Source organism: Pseudophryne corroboree, chromosome 7, assembly GCF_028390025.1.
Source record: "Pseudophryne corroboree isolate aPseCor3 chromosome 7, aPseCor3.hap2, whole genome shotgun sequence".
Classification (NCBI taxonomy): Eukaryota; Metazoa; Chordata; class Amphibia; order Anura; family Myobatrachidae; genus Pseudophryne; species Pseudophryne corroboree.
Window position 1 is genome coordinate 488,743,290 of NC_086450.1, and position 22,182 is coordinate 488,765,471.

General features: G+C 47.7%; 2 protein-coding genes and 1 long non-coding RNA gene across 4 annotated transcripts in view; 2 read left to right on the forward strand and 1 right to left on the reverse strand.

Annotated features, from left to right (window-relative positions):
• Positions 1 to 22,182, reverse strand: part of LOC134945699 (uncharacterized) — a 471,787-nt gene that overhangs the window by 205,781 nt on the left and 243,824 nt on the right. The window lies entirely within an intron of this gene.
• LOC134945694 (E3 ubiquitin/ISG15 ligase TRIM25-like) overlaps positions 1 to 22,182 on the forward strand; it is a 235,052-nt gene that overhangs the window by 174,744 nt on the left and 38,126 nt on the right. The gene's annotated exons all lie outside the window — the stretch shown is intronic.
• The window catches only part of LOC134945697 (uncharacterized), a 50,970-nt gene that overhangs the window by 27,168 nt on the left and 1,620 nt on the right, over positions 1 to 22,182 (forward strand). The window contains exons 2-4 of the mRNA XM_063935142.1: positions 1,565 to 1,862; positions 6,573 to 6,776; positions 8,751 to 8,770. Of these exons, the coding sequence (XP_063791212.1) occupies positions 1,592 to 1,862; positions 6,573 to 6,776; positions 8,751 to 8,770 (495 nt within the window). The 5' untranslated portion in view covers positions 1,565 to 1,591. The remainder of the gene's footprint in view (positions 1 to 1,564; positions 1,863 to 6,572; positions 6,777 to 8,750; positions 8,771 to 22,182) is intronic.

The window sequence follows — 22,182 nt, forward strand, 5'->3', positions numbered from 1 at the left end:
GGAAGAACTGTTGGACATGTAAGGGACATGTAGGAAATGTCTGATGGATATGCATGGAAGAACTGATGGATATGAAGGAGAGGTGTGAGGGACATATAGGGGATGTCTGATGGATATGCATGGAGTGTTGGATATGTAGGGGAGGTGTGAGGGACATGTAGGGAACGTCTGATGGATATGCATGGAAGAACATTTGGACAGGTAGGGGAGGTGTGAGGGACATGTAGGAGACGTCTGATGGATATGAATAGAAGAACATTTGGACAGGTAGGGGAGGTGTGAAGGACATGAAGTGGACGTCTGATGGATGTGTATGGATAAACATTTGGACAGGTAGGGGAGGTGTGATGGACATGTAGTGGATGTCTGTTGGATATGCATGGATGAGCTGTTGGACATGTAGGGGAGGTGCGAGGCACATGAAGGTGACATCTGATGGATATGCATGGAAGAACTGATGGATATGTAGGGGAGGTGCGAGGGACATGTAGGGGACGTCTGATGGATATGCATGGATGAACTGTTGGACATATAGGGGAGGTGTGAGGGACATGTAGGGGACGTCTGATGGATATGCAAGGATGAACTGTTGGACATGTTGGGGAGGTGTGAGGGACATGTAGTGGACGTCTGATGGATATGCATGGAAGAACTGATGGATATGTAAGGGAGGTGTGAGGGAAATGTAGGGGACATCTAATGGATATGCATGGAAGGTTTGGACATGTAGGGGAAGTGTGAGGGACATGTAGGGGGCATCTGATGGATATGCATGGAAGTGTTGGACAGGTAGGGGAGGTGTGATGGACATGTAGGGAACGTCTGTTGGATATGCATGGATGAACTGTTGGACAGGTAGGGGAGATGTGAGGGACATGTAGGGGATGTCTGATGGATATGTATGGAAGTGTTGGACATGTAGGGGAAGTGTGAGAGATATGTAGGGGGCATCTGATGGATATGTATTGAAGAACATTTGGACAAGTGGGGGAGGTGTGAGGGACATGTAGGGAATGTCTGATGGATATGCATCGAAGAACTGATGGATATGTATGGGAGGTGTGAGAGACATGTAGGGGACGTCTGATGGATATGCATGGAAATGTTGGAAATGTATGGGAAGTGTGAGGGGCATGTAGGAGCGTCTGATGAATATGCATGGAAGAACATTTGGACAGGTAGAGGAGGTGAGATGGACATGTAGGGGAAGTCTGATGGATATGCATGGAAGAACATTTGGATAGGTAGGGGAGGTGTGAAGGACATAGTGGAAGTCTGATGGATATGGATGGATAAACTGTTGGATAAGTAGGGGAGGTGCGAGGAACATGTAGGGAATGTCTGATGGATATGCATGGAAGTGTTGGACATGTAGGGGAAGTGTGAGGGACAGATAGAGAGCATCTGATGGATATACATGGAAGACCTGACAGATATTTAGGGGAGGTCTGTCGGACATGAAGGGTAGGTCTGACTCAGTCTTCGACGTGATTGTTGACCTATATATACCCTCTGCATTGGCATCAAAGTCTTTATCAGTTTCTTTTTTCTTTTCTTTTTCCAGGAGACTTTCTCTTACCGCAGAGGAACAATGTCATGCTCTAATCTTATAGTGGTTGGCATATTTTCTAGAGAAGATTACAGCTCATACGAGTGGCTGATCAACCGTGTGAGGTCTGTTACAGGAGTGAAGGATGTGCGCAATGTTCAGATCACCAACACCTGGTCCCATTTTACTGCTGAGGTCCCCAAGTGCTCGTTTGCCATCCTATATCACAGCAAGAGGAGAGGAAGGGTAAATGTCACTGACGTTACAGACAGCCTGTATGACAGAGAGCTGAAACACCTGTCAGATATATATGGTAAGTTACATGTAATGCAACCTAGTGTTATACAGGTTGAGTATCCCTTATCCAAAATGCTTGGGACCAGAAGTATTTTGGATATGGGATTTTACCGTATTTTGGAATAAATGCATACCATAATGATATATCATGGTGATCGGACCTAAGTCTAAGCACAGAATGCATTTACAGTATGTTACACATACACCTTATACACGCAGCCTGAAGGTCATTTTATACAATATTTTTAATAACTTTGTGTATTAAACAAAGTTTGTGTACATTGAGCCATCAGAAAACAAAGGTTTCACTATCTCACTCGCACTCAAAAAATTCAGTATTTTGGAATATTCCGTATTTCGGAATATTTGGATATGGGATACTCAACCTGTACCAACAAGTGATCCCTCAAATAAAAACCAAGAAGAAACTGTTGTTGGTGTTCATACACTTGAATCTAAGTTTTGATTTACAAGAGAGCAGATCAGAGAGAAGAAACTACTGGTAGAGAGTGAGACACTATAACGTATACACAAAAAGACTCACACTTAAATTTCCCAACACACGCAATGTATAGTGACTCAGCTGTAGGAGGAAGACTGAAAATCACAATGTTACAAAGAAAAATAATTTCAGGAGGGTCAAAAAAACATACTGAAAAAAGTGTCTAAATATGGGGGTAATTCCAAGTTGATCGCAGCAGGAAATTTTTTAGCAGTTGGGCAAAACCATGTGCAGTGCAGAGGGGGGGGGGCAGATACAACATGTGCAGAGAGAGTTAGATTTGGGTGTGGTGAGTTCGATCTGCAATCTAAATTGCAGTGTAAAATTAAAGCAGCCAGTATTTACCCTGCACAGAAACAAAATAACACACCCAAATCTAACTCTCTCTGAACATGTTACATCTGCCTCCCCTGCAGTGCACATGGTTTTGCCCAACTGCTAAAAAAATTTCCTGCTGCGATCAACTTGGAATTACCCCCAATATTTGCAATATTACCACTAGGTGTTTAGTATATATACATAATATAGACAGTGACACTAATATAATAACTGAATGTAACAGGTAAAGGGCATCTAGTAAAGACTTTGGGGGTAATTCAGAGTTGATCTCAGCAGCAAAATTTGTTAGCAGGTGGGCAAAACCATGTGCACTGCAGGTGGGACAGATGTAACATGTGCAGAGAGAGTTAGATTTGGGTGGGTTATTTTGTTTCTGTGCAGGGTAAATACTGGCTGCTTTATTTTTACACTGCAATTTAGATTTCAGATTGAACACACCCCACCCAAATCTAACTCTCTCTGCACATGTTACATCTGCTTCCCCTGCAGTCCACATGGTTTTGTCCAACAAATTTGCTGCTGCGATCAACACTGAATTTCCCCCTTTGTCATATCCGGTCTCTCTATGTGATACACAGGATAGTCAAGGAAAACTGTTACCATATATTCTTGGTGTTACCATGTATGAGACACAAGGAAAAGGCCACAAATTGCCCTATAATCCTTGTCTAGTGGCTGATAAATAAAACTCAGAATCGTTCAGCGCAACCGTAAGACTCAATTATCATATAACTGAAAGATCACTTTCTCCAATGTAACACACAGGAAATTATTGAGGTGAATGGAGAATCTGTCCACATCCTCTAATAACACATTATATTATATCAGCTCATAGGATACAAATAAAATGACATTAGCACACGTCATAATGGGGTCTACTCTCTACCCTTGAACATAGAATATGGGGTCTATTTAATGAGCCTTAGAGAGAGAAAACGTGGACGGAGATAAAATACCAGCCAATCAGCTCCTAACTGACATGTTACAGGCTGGGTTTGAAAAAAGAAATGCCAGGAGCTGGTTGGCTCTCACCAAGGCTTAGTACATCGATCCCAATATCACTTATGGGTGTGGAGATCAGAAAGATGATGTGTCTCCGGAGACTGATTTATATAGTGTGAGATGGAGAGATGACGCAGACAGACTCCAGTGCTGGTAATGTCGCTGGTCTACTGTAGCCCCCCCCCCCCCTCCTCCCCCGCAGCTCCAGTACACCATTGTGGAGGCAGAAATAAGGGGCATTATATAGTAGATGTGTAAGAAATTTAGGGCCCCATTTAGGAACAAGCCATAACCCCTGTGAGGATGCGGATTCTCTGATCACTCAGGTAAACAGTTTAGTAAAGTGGCAAATGCCCTTTATTGTAAATATACACACACAGTACACAATAACATTAACAATTACAAGCCAGGATGGTATCTTACTTACTAAGTCCCCACAGTAGTATGTGATTACAGATGCCTGCGATCTCCTGCTGTTACACACTGGTCGTGACTTTGTGTCCCCTGATCTGGGATACCAGCTTACACAGCGTCCTGCGCCATGGATTCTCGCCACTTACGGCACCGCAATGCCTAGTCAGTGTCTGCCCTCCAGGGGTACATCCACTCTCTGACCTTCTGTGCAGATCTCTCCCTCACCAGTAGAGGTCACTGCTCTTGTTATACCCTCCCCTGTCTATTCATCACACAGGCAGGTCAATGAGGAGGTCACAGAGGAGTGGAGACGAGGTGTCTGGACTCCTGTACACAATGGGTGTATAGGATCAGATTACCTGCAGCTCCATACATAACCTGTTTACTACATATCCTACTCATCCTAATCACATCTGATTGTACAGCTAGGGGATTTACATTACAGTGAATTGTTTGAACTATGGCCCTCATTCCGAGTTGTTCGCTCGGTGTTTTTCATCGCATCGCAGTGAAATTCCGCTTAGTGCGCATGCGCAATGTTCGCACTGCGACTGCGCCAAGTAATTTTGCATTGAAGATAGTATTTTTACTCACGGCTTTTTCATCGCTCCGGCGATCGTAATGTGATTGACAGGAAATGGGTGTTACTGGGCGGAAACACGGCGTTTTAGGGGCGTGTGGCTGAAAACGCTACCGTTTCCGGAAAAAACGCAGGAGTGGCCGGAGAAACGGTGGGAGTGCCTGGGCGAACGCTGGGTGTGTTTGTGACGTCAACCAGGAACGACATGCACTGAACTGATCGCACAGGCAGAGTAAGTCTGAAGCTACTCTAAAACTGCTACGAGGTTTGTGATCGCAATATTGCGATTACTTCGGTCGCACTTTTAAGATGCTATGATACACTCCCAGTAGGCGGCGGCTTAGCGGGTGTAACTCTGCTACATTCGCATTGCGACCGATCAACTCGGAATGAGGGCCTATGTTACTAACACTCTGGAATACAATCACACACATTGCACACAGTATAACCAAATAAACTGCATATTCCTAATATAACAGATAAAATGTAACTGTACAATATAATAACACAATACAATATTGCCTAGCATATAACTAAATACATATTGGCCCTCATTCCGAGTTGTTCGCTCGTTATTTTTTTCTCGCAACGGAGCGATTAGTCGCTAATGAGCATGCGCAATGTCCGCAGTGCGACTGCGCCAAGTAAATTTGCTATGCAGTTAGGTATTTTACTCACGGCATTACGAGGTTTTTTCTTCGTTCTGGTGATCGTAATGTGATTGACAGGAAGTGGGTGTTTCTGGGCGGAAACTGGCCGTTTTATGGGTGTGTGCAGAAAAACGCTGGCGTTTCTGGGAAAAACGCGGGAGTGGCTGGAGAAACGGAGGAGTGTCTGGGCGAACGCTGGGTGTGTTCGTGACGTCAAACCAGGAACGACAAGCACTGAACTGATCGCAGATGCTGAGTAAGTCTGGAGCTACTCAGAAACTGCTAAGAAGTGTCTATTCGCAATATTGCTAATCTTTCGTTCGCAATTTTGATAAGATACACTCCCAGTAGGCGGTGGCTTAGCGTGTGCAAACCTGCTAAAAGCAGCTTGCGAGCGAACAACTCGGAATGACCACCATTGGCATTTAGTAGAGTTCGTGGGTAGGACCAGGGCTAGGAAAGTAACCACGTGGCGTTTACCACTGTGCAACACGAAGCGCAGGCTGTGTCGTCACAACCCCATTAACAACCGCTAATGGGTTATGTCCTTCCTCCAGTAATCAACACACACTGTGAGGGAGATGTATGAAGCAGTGAAAAGAGTGAAGTGAACCAATGGAGAAGTTGCCCATAGCAATCAATCAGCTTTTATCAAGTACTCTCTATAAAATGATAGGTAGCAGCTGTTTGGTTGCCATAGGCAACTTCTCCACTCTCTTCACTGCTTCATACATCTTCCCCTGTATCGTTTATACCATCAACAGCGGTGATGGCGAGAGCAATACAGTCGCTATTGCAAGTATTGGGGACCCAGTGCTGACTTTCTGGCTGCATTGACGGGTCCCTGCCGTGTGAAGGAGTCATGTACACGCTCAGACTGGCCATCAGCAGCAGAGCAGAGACACCGCTGAGGAGGGGACGTCACTGGACCTCACGCCATGGTAAGTAATGCGGAATACTGCGATATTAATGACATGTGCTTCTGGTGTTAAGGTAAGTTGGTTTAAAATCGATAAAAAAAGCTAAAATCATGTAAATTTGTGTAATCAAATACTCCACATTCAGATTTAGAATCTGAATTCTGAACAGCGAGTAGATTCGAACCGGGACTCTGAAGCCTCAGGTGATTAAGACCGAGTTTTAGTTTGGATCCACGAAATGCTGGTGGAAATGGATATCTGGGGAAGGAAACAGCACATCTCTAGATACAAGGTGTAATTATCTGTGTGACTTGTGCAGGGAAGGACAGAGTGCTGGTGGTGATAGATGATCTGACGAACACTAGCGAGGAGGAGAAGAGCCGGATCCTGCAGCTTCAGCCCAGCATTGGGACCCTGGCCAGCAATCTGTTCCTCTATAACGAAGAGCATGGTGACAGTGATGAGAGGACTCCATTAATGTCACCAAATAATAAAAGTTTGGAGACACTGATCAGGAGAGCTGGTAAGTACAGAGGAGCCATATTTCCGTATACTAGTGAGGGATAGCTCTAGTAAGCTCACACCTCAATGTACTTAGTTGGGGCCGGGCTTTAGCTACGGATGAGAGAGCAGTGCTGTAGTCCAGGCCACAAGGCAGAGGGGGCGGTAGTGTAACTGCCCCTGGAAATGCCCCCTGCAGCCTGGAAATATGCCTGAGAGCCACCGGCTCAGTCTCCCAGCTCCCTCTGTGTGAAGTTTGGCATTATACTGCGAGTGCCGGGGGGGGGGGAGGTTGGCCTAGAGTGCATTATGTATCTTCAACAGCCTGGCTGCCCCCAACGTCAGTATCTTGCTGAGCTCTGCGTGGCAGCATAATATGGGCATTGCCTAGTAGATCTGCAGCATGGCATCAGGTTCTTTCCCGGAAGATAAATATCACGGTCCAGAAATTCCATCGTAAGACAGAAGAGGGCAATGAGCATTTTAGGGGAGCGTGGCCAGGTCTGTTTTACTATGGGCATTGGGGGATATGTAGTAACTACAAAGTAGGAGAACCCCAACAATGAGAGATAACATTAGACATTTATATGCATTTCCCATACATGTCATTTCCTATATGCTCCAATTATTCTATTGATTTTGTCCACATTTCTTGGATATTGGAAGTGAAACATATTTAGAAGAGGATAATTCACAGATGGTCTCCAAAAGCAGAGGAAACTCATGGAAGGAAACATAGTTCATCAAATACTATAATCAACTCACACGTTCCAGCACAAAAATCACCCATATTTACTGATGCTGGCTTTACATTTACTAAGCCCGTGTTTCTGTGTCTCAATAATTAGGTCAAAATGTTGTATAGATGGGAGATTTGATAGGTACATAATAAGATTTGGGTATGACATCCTGCTGGTCACCTCCCCGCCGTCCACAATACCGTCTGATGATTTCTGATGGTCAAAATTCAGACACATTTTTGTTACCATTTCTAACCCTAACTGTCCTATCCTGCAGCCTAACCCTAACCCTCCCCTCCCACATCCTAACCCTAACCCTCCCCTCCCACATCCTAACCCTAACCCACTCCTCCCGCAGCCTAACTCTAACCAGCCCTCCCACAGCCTAACCCTAACTGTCCCTTCCCGCAGCCTAACCCTAACCTCCCCTCCCGCAGCCTAACCGTAACTGTCCCTTCCCGCAGCTTAACCCTAACCTCCCCTCCCGCAGCCTAACCGTAACTGTCCCTTCCCGCAGCCTAACCCTAACCTCCCCTCCCGCAGCATATAACAGCCTAACCCTTCCCTCCAACAGCCTAACCCTGACCCACCCCTTCCGCAGCATAACCTTAACCCTCTCTTCCCACAGCCTAACCCTGACCCACGCCTCCCACAGCCTAACCCAAACCCACCCCTCCACAGCCTAACCCTAACCCTCCCCTCCCACAGCCTAACCTTTGCCCACCCCTCCCACAGCCTAACCCTAAACCTAATACCATCAGGATTCGTCTGTATTTTGACTGTCAGGATTCAACAGCCGGTATTGTGACCGTTAGGATGTTGATCGCCAGGATAGAGACTACATATCCGTAATAATATGTCATATGCTATGAAAAACAGTTCCCCTCATGCTGTGTCCCAGTGTAGCAGCATATACTGTATGGTTACATGTAAAACTCTGCATTGTGGCTGAGATAATATCATACCCTCCAGCTCTACCTTTCTGGCAGGTACAGTCCCTTTTTTTCATGGTCTGTACCGATTATTGACACTCCTAATTTCCATTGCAAGTATAGGAAAAGGGACATGGCCACGCCCCCTTTACTCGTGACCACGCCCCTTCTCCTAATTTGTACCGGTTTTTATGTGTAAAATGTTGGAGGGTCTGTAATATGTTGAAAAGGTAAAAAAAAAAAAAAAACTGGAGGAAAATGAATGACGGTATCTATTATCTTCCAAAGATGAGATTTATTAATGTGCTGTGTTTCCTTTGACAGCCAGTAACGACGGTGTACCAGTAAGTATACTTACAGTAAGTTGTATAAGGCTGAGAATGAGGCGTGTGGTGTGCGCTGTATATTGAGGTGTAAGTCATGTGATAAATTCCAGGTGAGGAGATGTATGATCTCCTGGCTGACCCTCATCAGTAGTTTTAGTCTTGTCCGTCCGTACCCACATACTGTATACCAAGTGTCTCCGGAATGTGTCTACAGGGGGCCGCAGCAAATATTGGGGATATCTACTGCGATGCCCTATTGTAGACGGCAAAATCAGCCCCCATAGCAGCAGCGACTTAGGAAGGGGGGGGGGCATGTGCAGACTATGTGTGGGTCCCCTCCTCTCTGTAGTGCCATAGACTCTGAGCATGCAGACATCTCTGGAAACATGGCTTCCACCGTGTTCCCGAAGATAAATATGAACTGTGCATGTGCAAATCAAAGGGAAAATGGCCACCATAATATTTTCCGTTTAACTTCCCCTGGGACAACAGAACCAACCTCGGACTTCGGTGAGGTAAATAATTAAACGTGTGTGGTACGGCCTCCCCCCTGGACCCGGGGCCCACATACACCACATATATTGCATCCATTACAGAAACACCTAAGGGCCTAATTCAGACCTGATTGCAGCAGCAACATCTTCCTCTAATGGGCAAAACCATCGGCACTGCACAGGGGCCAGATGTAACATGTGCAGAGAGTGTTAGATTTGGGTGGGGGGTGTTCAAACTAAAATCTAAATTGCAGTGTAGAAATAAAGCAGCCAGTATTTACCTGAGGAACATAGCCAGAATCAAGCACTTAATTCCCTCAGATGATCTGCCAAAGTCATACATGCATTTGTATCATCGCGATTAGACTACTGTAATGCCCTCTACCAGTGCTGTAACTAGACATTTTAGCGCTGTGTGCAAGAAACAGGCATCGGCGCCCCCCACCCCCTAATATTTAAATATTTAAAATAGGGCCAGCGCGTGGTAAAAATATAGGGTCGTGGCTTCATGGTGAAGGGTCGCAGCCAAAAAATAATGCCAATTCCTATTACGCTGCACAGAAGTCTCCATTATTCAAATTACGCCGCACAGTAGCGCCACTACACATTACGCCAGGTAGAGCCTGTCACACATTACGCCAGGTAGAGCCCCATTTTACACATTACAGCATGTAGAGTCCCTTCTTGCACATTATGCCAGGTAGAGCCCTTATACACGTTACTACATGTACAGCCTCTTATACACGTTACGCCAGGTACAGCCTCTTATACACATTACTACATGTACATCCTCTTATACACGTTATGCCAGGTACAGCCCCTTATTCACGTTACTACATGTACAGCCTCTTATACACGTTACGCCAGGTACAGTCCCCTCCAATGCCTGCCAAGACACTGCTCTGCCTACACGACACACACAGCAGCACACATGAAGGATGCCCCTCCCACTACGCAGAGCTGCCTGCTGTTACCTACACAGTGGCCAGTGCTGCACCGGTCACATACAGATGTAGCGCTCTATATAAACACAGTATCTGCTAAGAACATAGTCATTTGTACATCTCTATATTTTAATTATAAATACTTATGAGAATTGTATGTATTGTATGGCAGCCTGAACGCACCATTAGGAGATACTATGGTACTGAGGAGGCTTTGTGAGATGCTTACAGAGACCATGCGCAGAGTATGGGGGACCCACGCGACAAAGGTGGGAAAAAGGGGTGACGTGTGGTCACTCTCAGTGGAATGTATAAGTAAGTACCCCCAGCTGTTACAGAGACCAGACTGCGGCTCCCCTTGAGTGCGCTCACATCCCTCTAGCTGCCTGCGCTGCTAGCAAGAGAGTTGTAGGGGATAGTGAATACAGAGCTGGGCAGCAGCACATCCTTCATGGAGAGGCTGGCGGTGCTGATAGCTGTGATAGCGCTGGGTAGCTGGTCCCCTGGGCGGCTGTCACGGCGGCATCTGCAAAAGAGACCAGTAGAAGCCGCTCAGGTAGCTGGTGAGGGGAGAGCTGTGCTGGAGCAGTGAGCAGAGCACCCGAAAGTGAAAGCAGTATTGAGAGACCAGCCAATCCTGGGCCAGCTCTGAGTGGCCAATTGGAGGAATGACAGCCTGAGACGGGGACTAAGCAGCGCTGCAGCAGTGAGGAGTTTCCGAGATTGTGTGATCTATGGCGGGCGGGTGGACAATACTAGTGAGGCGCGGGTGTTGCCAGCGGTTCTGCGTCCACAGTGCATATGCGCTGTGTGCCAGGCACCTCTGGCACACACCTAGTTACGGCCTTGATGACAAGATTCATCCCAGAAAGATCCCATGCTACGAGGCCCCTTCCCAAGCTACTGGTACTTGTAGTGTGCAGCCACACATACAATCCCTTGCAGCCACACACTACATACAGTAGACTGCTCAGACACAATGCTGATAATTTTTTCACAAATAAGAGGTAAGCTGCAAATAGATTTGTCTATCTTAGAATTCTCTAGCTTTCTATGTAAGGGCAGATAGCTCAATGAATAGAGTGTCTGACTGCAATACCACAGGCAATGGGTTTGAATCCCGGGTATGTCAGCATCTTGAAATGTAATAAAGGACAGTGTGACTGAATAAATGCAAAAACTTAAGTTGAGTTCATGAATGTTGCATAGGTTGCATATATTGATAGAAGGGGTCAGGGTAGGAGACAGCGGTGGTCAGGAGATACTAGGCTTCAAAGAGGGGTAAAGCTGCAAGTAAAAGTAATTAAAACAGCTGATAACTGACAAGTGCTGCCAACAGCGCCCCCTACCCTGCAGCGCTATGTGCGGTGCCCCTTCCGCACACACCTAGTTACGGCCCTTCCCTCTACCTTGGTCTCCCAGCAAAAGAATTGCACCGCTTACAGCTGGTGCAAAACACAGCTGCCAGGTTGTTACCCAACCAGCCCCGTTCTAGCCACATAACACCCATCCTCTACTCCCTTCACTGGCTGCCTGTAAGATGGCGAATCATCTTCAAGATTGGCTTACTGAGTTTCAAAGCATTACATGACCAAGGCCCAAGGTACCTGAAACAGCTTCTGACCCCATACTGCCCCACTCGATTACTGCGATCTGTAGATGAAGGACTTTTAGCAGTACCTAGAATCTACCGTAATTCATTTGGGGGTGGAGCTTTTAGTCATGCGGCTCCGACTCTATGGAACTCACTTCCCCGCACAGTGCGAGAGGCCCCAACTATAGAATCCTTCAAAAGTAGACTCAAGACTTTCCTGTTTACTCAGCATTTCCATAATGTCCCTTTTAGTATCTCCATGCTTCTGTATTGTATGAAAATCTGTTCTGTACTTCATTTTTTTCTTTACTATATTATGCTATGTATCTGTTAAGCGTCTTGAGTCCTATTGGAGAAAGAGCGCTATATAAATAAAATTATTATTATTATTACCCTGCACAGAAACAATACACCCCACCCAAATCTAAATCTCTCTGCACATGTTACATCTGCCACACCTGAGAAAAGTTTTGCTTTTGCGATCAGGTTTGCATTAGGCACTATGCCCCATAGGGCTTTCATCAGAGACATGTCCCTGCAAGAATATAATACTAAATAAGAGTGTCAATTTTAATTTTCACTTTGCAAATTTAGGGGGACATGTACTAAGCAGTGCTAGAAGAGGAGAAGTTAACCATGGCAACCAATCAGCTACTCTGTATGTGTTTATAGTATGCAAATGATAAATGTTACGTCAATGCTGATTGGTTGCCATGGGCAACTTCTCTACTGGCTCACTTCCCCACTTTTATCACTTCTTAGTACATTTCCCGCTAAGTCTATATTATTATATTATACTAGGTGATTAATCGCGCCCTACGTACGCTCTTCACACCGTCGTAAGGTACTATGCCCCCTTAACCCTTGCACTTTCTTGTGGCGTGCAATATTTTTATTATATGGAGTATTACCTCCAATCATAATTGTGTGAGTGGTTAAATATTGCACGGACAAAGGGCGTACGATGGTTAAGGGGTCAAAGCCCCTTGCAATCGCGTGAACAGCGCACGCAGGGCCTGGTGAATCACCTAGTAGGTGCTGTGGTTGGGGGAGTGGCGGGTGTGGGGGAGACGCGGATGGGGTCCGCGGGTGCCGCGGGTGGGGTAGGGGCAGTTGTGGGGGTGCCGCGGGTGGGGAAAGGGGCTGGTGTGGTGGTGCCGCGGGTGGAGAAGGGTGCATGTGTGCTGCGGGTAGGGGTCCAGAGTCACCACTGATGGTGCAGGGGGGGGGTGCAGCGGATGGGGCTGCTTTGGTGCTAAGGGCTGCTGGGAGCTGTCATTTATTTAGTGCGTCTTCTTCCCTGTAATGTGGCGCGTTGGGACACTGGCACTAACAATAGTGACTGGCTGGCAGAACTGACGGACTTGCTGAATCAATGTAAAAGGTGAGAGTGCTGTGCAGAGTCAGTGACACTGCACACCCACTGCACTGCACAGCACTGTCACCTTTTACACTGGTTCAGCGTCCAGACATTACCCTCCGTGATATCACCCACTCTATCCGTTACATTATCCATCTCGGGGCTTCCAGGCCGGCAGCCCAGGTGCTGTGTTGCGGAGTCAGGGCCCCTGGGAATCTGCGCGCCGCTGTGGCGGGGAGGCACTTCTGTGACATCACACGCAGAGGAGGCTCCGGGGCTCAGAGAGTATGCGGCGCAGGGAGGGCTATGAACGCCTTCCGCTGCGCCGCTTTCATACACATCTATGCCGATGGCCGCAGCAGCTTTTGTTCCACCTGCGCCGCGGCTAGGGAGTGGGGATTGTTGATGCCGGAGGGGGCGGGCGGACTGGCAGCAGGACATAGGACGCTGTAGGAAAAGGAGACTTGCTGCAGATGCAGTGGCATACCCTCCAGCTGCACCTATTTGGCAGGTACAGTCCCTTTTTTTATAGTTTGTACCGATTTTTGGCTCTCCAAACTTCCATGGAAAGTATTGGAAAAGGGGCGTGGCCACGCCACTGTACCCATGACCACACCCCTTTTTTATTTTGTAGCGATTTTTATGTGTAAATAGTTGGAGGGTGTGTTGCTGCAGATGCAGTGGGCCTATTTTGGGGTGTGGACCTGGAGCTGCAGCTCCATCAGCCCCATTGTTAATCCTGCTCTGGGAACACACAGCAGCCAAAGGGCAGAGCCTCCCATTGGATGTAATCCGTGTGGAAGGGCGTTTCTTGCCCAATCAGCTGTGTACTGGGTGTGATAGACCTGCTGCTAACCCAATGAGAGCTCCTAGCCACGCCCAGCGTTATCCACACAGTCAGAGTCACAGATCTAGGCTATTATATGAGATTTTATTATATTATATTAGTCTAGTCCAGGTTTTCGGGATATCCATTGTTGTGCACAGCTGGTTTAATCACTGACTGGGGTACTAATTACAGATGCGTTCTCATATACTAGTCTGTTTCCGTAGTCGCGCCAATCAGCCTTTCTCGGTGCACCAGTACCTGTGTGACTCTGCTTGCGTGTTTATTGTGTATTTTCGCAACGCGATGCAACAAAACCACTTCATCATACTGCACTGATGAATTTGTACATGTGTGTGCGACTGAGTCTGGATCTGTATAAGAAGCAGTGGCGGAAGTACCGGAGATAATGGAATCGTTTGCCGCCAGGCACCAGCCCGCAGGGGCACCTCCTCTATTGCTCCGGTGTCAGGGACGGATTACCTCCTGCAGTATGAGCCGCGCAGTATGGCCCCACAGTACCCATATGGCTGGGTTACTCATTTACAATTGACCCAATATATATATATATATATATATATATATATATATATATTTTGCACCTTTTACAACAACAGCCAACCAGGGTATTACCCAGCAATAACCCGGGTTTTTGGCTATGTGTAAAAGGGGTATAAGTCATCTGTGCTTAAACATGGATTGCCTTAAAACCTGGACTCTTGGGTGCCTTGAGTGCCGTGTTTAGAAACCACTGGTCTAGACAGTTTGAATTTATTTGAAAGCTGAAAATAATAAGAATTTACTTACCGATAATTCTATTTCTCGTAGTCCGTAGTGGATGCTGGGGACTCCGTAAGGACCATGGGGAATAGCGGATCCGCAGGAGACTGGGCACAAAAGTAAAGCTTTAGAACTACCTGGTGTGCACTGGCTCCTCCCCCCATGACCCTCCTCCAAGCCTCAGTTAGGATACTGTGCCCGGACGAGCGTACACAATAAGGAAGGATTTTGAATCCCGGGTAAGACTCATACCAGCCACACCAATCACACCATATAACTTGTGATCTAAACCCAGTTAACAGCATGATAACAGAGGAGCCTCTAGAAAAGATGGCTCACTACAGCAATAACCCGATTTATGGTAACAATAACTATGTACCAGTAATGCAGACAATCCGCACTTGGGATGGGCGCCCAGCATCCACTACGGACTACGAGAAATAGAATTATCGGTAAGTAAATTCATATTTTCTCTGACGTCCTAGTGGATGCTGGGGACTCCGTAAGGACCATGGGGATTATACCAAAGCTCCCAAACGGGCGGGAGAGTGCAGATGACTCTGCAGCACCAAATGAGAGAACTCCAGGTCCTCCTCAGCCAGGGTATCAAATTTGTAGAATTTTACAAACGTATTTGCTCCTGACCAAGTAGCTGCTCGGCAAAGTTGTAAAGCCGAGACCCCTCGGGCAGCCGCCCAAGATGAGCCCACCTTCCTTGTGGAGTGGGCATTTACAGATTTTTGGCTGTGGCAGGCCTGCCACAGAATGTGCAAGCTGAATTGTATTACAAATCCAACGAGCAATAGTCTGCTTAGAAGCAGGAGCACCCAGCTTGTTGGATGCATACAGGATAAACAGCGAGTCAGATTTTCTGACTCCAGCCGTCCTGGAAACTTATATTTTCAGGGCCCTGACAACGTCCAGCAACTTGGAGTCCTCCAAGTCCCTAGTAGCCGCAGGCACCACAATAGGTTGGTTCAGGTGAAACGCTGAAACCACCTTAGGGAGAAACTGAGGACGAGTCCTCGATTCCGTCCTGTCCGAATGGAAAATCAGATAAGGGCTTTTACAGGATAAAGCCGCCAATTCTGACACGCGCCTGGCCCAGGCCCGGGCCAACAGCATGACCACTTTCCATGTGAGACACTTTAACTCCACAGATTTAAGTGGTTCAAACCAATGTGACTTTTGGAACCCAAAAACTACATTGAGATCCCAAGGTGCCACTGGAGGCACAAAAGGAGGCTGTATATACAGTACCCCTTTTACAAACGTCTGAACTTCAGGTACTGAAGCTAGTTCTTTTGGAAGAAAATTGACAGGGCCGAAATTTGAACCTTAATGGACACCAATTTCAGGCCCATAAACACTCCTGTTTGCAGGAAATGTAGGAATCGACCCAGTTGAAATTCCTCCGTCGGGCCTTACTGGCCTCGTACCACGCAACATATTTTCGCCAAATGCGGTGATAATGTTTTGCGGTTACATCCTTCCTGGCTTTGATCAGGATAGGGATGACTTCATCCGGAATGCCTTTTTCCTTCAGGATCCGGCGTTCAACCGCCATGCCGTCAAACGCAGCCGCGGTAAGTCTTGGAACAGACAGGGTCCTTGCTGGAGCAGGTCCCTTCTTAGAGGTAGAGGCCACGGATCCTCCGTGAGCATCTCTTGAAGTTCCAGTTACCAAGTCCTTCTTGGCCAATCCGGAGCCACGAATATAGTGCTTACTCCTCTCCATCTTATAATTCTCAGTACCTTGGGTATGAGAGGCAGAGGAGGGAACACATACACTGACCGGTACACCCACGGTGTTACCAGAGCGTCTACAGCTATTGCCTGAGGGTCCCTTGACCTGGCGCAATACCTGTCGAGTTTTTCCCAATGGTTTATACTCATGTGGATGAAGTCCCCACTCTCCCGGGTGGAGGTCGTGTCTGCTGAGGAAGTCTGCTTCCCAGTTGTCCACTCCCGGAATGACTACTGCTGACAGTGCTATCACATGATTTTTCCGCCCAGCGAAGAATCCTTGCAGCTTCTGCCATTGCCCTCCTGCTTCTTGTGCCACCCTGTCTGTTTACGTGGGTGACTGCCGTGATGTTGTCCGACTGGATCAACACCGACTGACCGTGAAGCAGAGGTCTTGCTAAGCTTAGAGCATTGTAAATGGCCCTTAGCTTCAGGATATTTATGTGAAGTGATGTCTCCAGGCTTGACCATAAGCCCTGGAAATTCCTTCCCTGTGTGACTGCTCCCCAGCCTCGCAGGCTGGCATCCGTGGTCACCAGGACCCAGTCCTGAATGCCGAATCTGCGGCCCTCTAGAAGATGAACACTCTGCAACCACCACAGGAGGGACACCCTTGTCCTTGGTGACAGGGTTATCCGCTGATGCATCTGAAGATGCGACCCGGACCATTTGTCCAGCAGGTCCCACTAGAAAGTTCTTGCGTGGAAACTGCCGAATGGGATTGCTTCGTAGGAAGCCACCATTTTTCCCAGAACCCTTTCATTGATGTACTGAGACTTGGCTCGGTTATAGGAGGTTCCCGACTAGCTCGGATAACTCCCTGACTTTCTCCTCCGGGAGAAACACCTTTTTCTGGACTGTGTCCAGGATCATCCCTAGGAACAGAAGACGAGTCGTCGGAATCAGCTGCGATTTTGGAATATTGAGAATCCAATCGTGCTGCCGCAACACTACCTGAGGGAGTGCTACACCGACCTCCAACTGTTCCCTGGATCATACCCTTATCAGGGGATCGTCCAAGTAAGGGATAACTAAAATTCCCTTCCTTCGAAGGAGTATCATCATTTCGGCCATTACCTTGGTAAAGACCCGGAGTGCCGTGGACCATCCCTACGGCAGCGTCTGAAACTGATAGTGACAGTTCTGTACCACAAACCTGAGGTACCGTTGGTGAGAAGGGTAATTTTGGACATGAAGGTAAGCATCCTTGATGTCCCGAGACATCCTGTAGTCCCCTTCTTCCAGGTTCGCAATCACTGCTCTGAGTGACTCAATCTTGAATTTGAACCTCCGTATGTAAGTGTTCAAGATTTTAGATTTAGAATCGGTCTCACCGAGCCGTCCGGCTTCGGTACCACAACAGTGTGGAATAATACCCCATTCCCTGTTGCAGGAGGGGTACCTTGATTATCACCTGCTGGGAATACAGCTTGTGAATGGCTTCCAAAACTGCCTCCCTGTCAGAGGGAGACGTCGGTAAAGCCGACTTTAGGAAACGACGAGGGGGAGACGTCTCGAATTCCAATTTGTACCCTTGAGATATCACCTGAAGGATCCAGGGGTCTACTTGCGAGTGAGCCCACTGCGCGCTGAAATTCATTGAGACGGGCCCCCCCCCCCGTGCCTGAGCTTGTAAAGCCCTAGCGTCATACTGCGGGCTTGGCAGAGGCGGGAGAGGGCTTCTGTTCCTGGGAACTGACTGATTTCTGCAGCCTTTTTCCTCTCCCGCTGTCACGGGGCAGAAATGAGGAACCTTTTGCCAGCTTGCCAACGAAAGGACTGCGCCTGATAATATGGCGTCTCCTTATGTTGAGAGGCGACCTGGGGTACAAACGTGGATTTCCCAGCTGTTGCCGTGGCCACCCGGTCTGAAAGACCGACCCCAAATAACTCCTCCCTTTATAAGGCAATACTTCCAAATGCCGTTTGGAATCCGCATCACCTGACCACTGTCGTGTCCATAACCCTCTACTGGCAGAAATGGACAACGTACTTAGACTTGATGCCAGTCGGCAAATATTCCGCTGTGCATCACGCATATATAGAAATGCATCTTTTAAATGCTCTATAGGCAATAATATACTGTCCCTTTTCAGTCAGGGAATCCGACCACGCCAACCCAGCACTGCACAACCAGGCTGAGGCGATTGCTGGTCGCAGTATAACACCAGTATGTATGTAAATACATTTTAGGATACCCTCCTGCTTTTTATCAGCAGGATCCTTAAGGGCGGCCATCTCAGGAGAGGGTAGAGCCCTTGTTCTTACAAGCGTGTGAGCGCTTTATCCGCCCTAGGGGGTGTTTCCCAACGCACCCTAACCTCTGGCGGGAAAGGATGTAATGCCAATAACATTTTAGAAATTATCAGTTGTTATCGGGGGAAACCCACGCATCATCACACACCTCATTTAATTTCTCAGATTCAGGAAAACTACAGGTAGTTTTTCCTCACCGAACCTAATACCCCTTTTTGATGGTACTCGTATTATCAGAAATGTGTAAAACATTTTTCATTACCTCAATCATGTAACGTGTGGCCCTACTGGAAGTCACATTTGTCTCTTCACCATCGACACTGGAGTCAGTATCCGTGTCGACGTCTGTATCTGCCATCTGAGGTAACGGGCGCTTTAGAGCCCCTGACGGCCTATGAGACGTCTGGACAGGCACAAGCTGAGTAGCCGGCTGTCTCATGTCAATCACTGTCTTTTATACAGAGCTGACACTGTCACGTAATTCCTTCCAACAGTTCATCCACTCAGGTGTCGACCCCCTAGGGGGTGACATCACTATTACAGGCAATCTGCTCCGTCTCCACATCATTTTTCTCCTCATACATGTCGACACAAACGTACCGACACACAGCACACACACAGGGAATGCTCTGATAGAGGACAGGACCCCACTAGCCCATTGGGGAGACAGAGGGAGAGTTTGCCAGCACACACCAGAGCGCTATATATATATACAGGGATAACCTTATATAAGTGTTTTTCCCTTTATAGCTGCTGTTTTTTATATATTGCGCCTAATTAGTGCCCCCCTCTCTTTTTTAACCCTTTCTGTAGTGTAGTGACTGCAGGGGAGAGCCAGGGAGCTTCCCTCCAACGGAGCTGTGAGGGAAAATGGCGCCAGTGTGCTGAGGAGATAGGCTCCGCCCCCTTCTCGGCGGCCTTATCTCCCGTTTTTCTGTGTATTTTGGCAGGGGTTAAATGCATCCATATAGCCCAGGAGCTATATGTGATGCATTTTTTGCCATCCAAGGTGTTTTTATTGCGTCTCAGGGCGCCCCCCCCAGCGCCCTGCACCCTCAGTGACCGGAGTGTGAAGTGTGCTGAGAGCAATGGCGCACAGCTGCGGTGCTGTGCGCTACCTTATTGAAGACAGGACATCTTCTGCCGCCGATTTTCCGGACCTCTTCTGTCTTCTGGCTCTGTAAAGGGGCCGGCGGCGCGGCTCTGGGACCTATCCATGGTTGGGCCTGTGATCGATCCCTCTGGAGCTAATGTCCAGTAGCCTAAGAAGCCCAATCCACTCTGCACGCAGGTGAGTTCGCTTCTTCTCCCCTTAGTCCCTCGATGCAGTGAGCCTGTTGCCAGCAGGTCTCACTGAACATAAAAAACCTAAAACTAAACTTTTCACTAAGCAGCTCAGGAGAGCCACCTAGTGTGCACCGTTCTCGTTCGGGCACAAAATCTTAACTGAGGCTTGGAGGAGGGTCATGGGGGGAGGAGCCAGTGCACACCAGGTAGTTCTAAAGCTTTACTTTTGTGCCCAGTCTCCTGCGGAGCCGCTATTCCCCATGGTCCTTACGGAGTCCCCAGCATCCACTGGGACGTCAGAGAAATATATATTTAGTTAAATGTAACAGTGACAGTGATCTGTTATCATTACACTGAGATGACAGCAACAGAACAGGAACACTCATTCAGTGGTGTAAGTAAGTAGAGGCTTGTGGCCCCTGGCAAACTCTCAATGTGGGCCTCCTACCTGATTTCTAGAAACCGTTTCTACACAGAACTGTAACTAGACATTTTGGTGTCCTGTACCAGAAAGAGAATTGGTGTCCCCTCCCTATTCAAATAAGGACAATAAAAAGCGTGGCTTCATGGGTAACGGGTGTGGCATCATGGGTAGGAGGCATAAACGTTATGCCACAGAAGAGCTCCTTATAAATTTTATGCCATGGTAGAGCCCCTTAAACACATTATACCACAGTAAAGCCCCTTATACACAGTATGCCAGGTAGAGCCCTTTATATTGTATATTAGCAATGGTGCGTATGGCCAGGTGTGTATCTTACTATTGGTCAGGATGGCACTTGCCAGGGGTGCCAGCCAAGAGGGGCGTCGTCCAAAGGTGCCACCCGTGGGCAGTAGGTAGATTTACTTTTAGAGGCAACAGCTACCCCCCCCCCCCGTGTAGTTCCTCACCAGAAGGGATGCCCAGTATTGTTCACAGAATGCAGCAGCGGCTGCTGGGGGGTGTAGTTTATGTAGAGTTTCTTGCCTGTATTGTGGTGCGGTGCTGGACCCCGGCGCCAATTACAGTGGCTGCTGCTGCATTCTTTAATCATTAATGGGCATCCCTACTGATGAGGAACTACACGGGGTGGGGGGATAGCTGTCGCCTCTAAAAGTGAATCTTTCTAAAAGTGCTGCCTTTAATAGTAAAATCAGCATGGGGCATATGTGTCTCTGGCACTGTGGGGGCATATGTGTCTCTGGTACTGTGGGGGCATATGTGTATCTGGCAATGGGGGGCATACGTGTATCTGGCACTGGGGGGGCATACGTGTATCTGGCACTGTGGGGGCATATGTGTATCTGGCACTGGGGGGTCATTTGAGTGTGCGGCACTGTGGGGGCATATGAGTGTGCGGCACTGTGGGGGCATTATGTGTATCTGGCACTGCACTACTGGGGTCATTATGTGTAATATGCGTAAGGAGAACTACTGTGGGTATTGTGTGTAAGGCTGCTAATCGTGCGTGTGTGTGTGTGTGTGTGTGTGTGTGTGTGTGTGTGTGCATGTGTCTGGGGTGTGATTAGATATTTATAGTTTGATATCATTATATAAAATTGTGAGGCCACGCCCACTTTACCAGGCGCGTGCACGCCTTCCTATATATATATATATATATATATATATATATATATATATATATAAATATGGGCACTACTGTGTGGCTTAATGTGTATAAGGGGTAATACTGGGGTAATACTGTATAGCATAACGTGAATAATGTACATTACTGTGCTGTGTAATGTCAGTAAGGCACACTACTGTGGTGTCATTTGAATTGGGGTACTATTGAGTGGCCACGCCCCTTTTTTGGCACACGTGCCTTCCCTATTTCAGATATGGGGGGAGGGAGCACCAGTCCTTTACTTTGCCAGGGGCGCTCAGACCCCTAAATACACCCCTGCGTATGGCAGAGGAGCTGGGTGCACCACTACTATTTTATACTACAACAAGCAGTGCTGCAGCTAGCAGCCATGCATACATAGGTGGGCGATTGCGGGTGAATATGGCTAGTGCGACCACGGGGCAAATGCACTGTGTGCTGAGCACTGTCCGCACCACCCTATTTACCGCCCTGGGTCTACATGTGCAGATGCAGGCAAGGTGGGAGCTGTACAGAATCTATAAACTGAGCCATGGGGGTTGTAGCGGGGACACCGA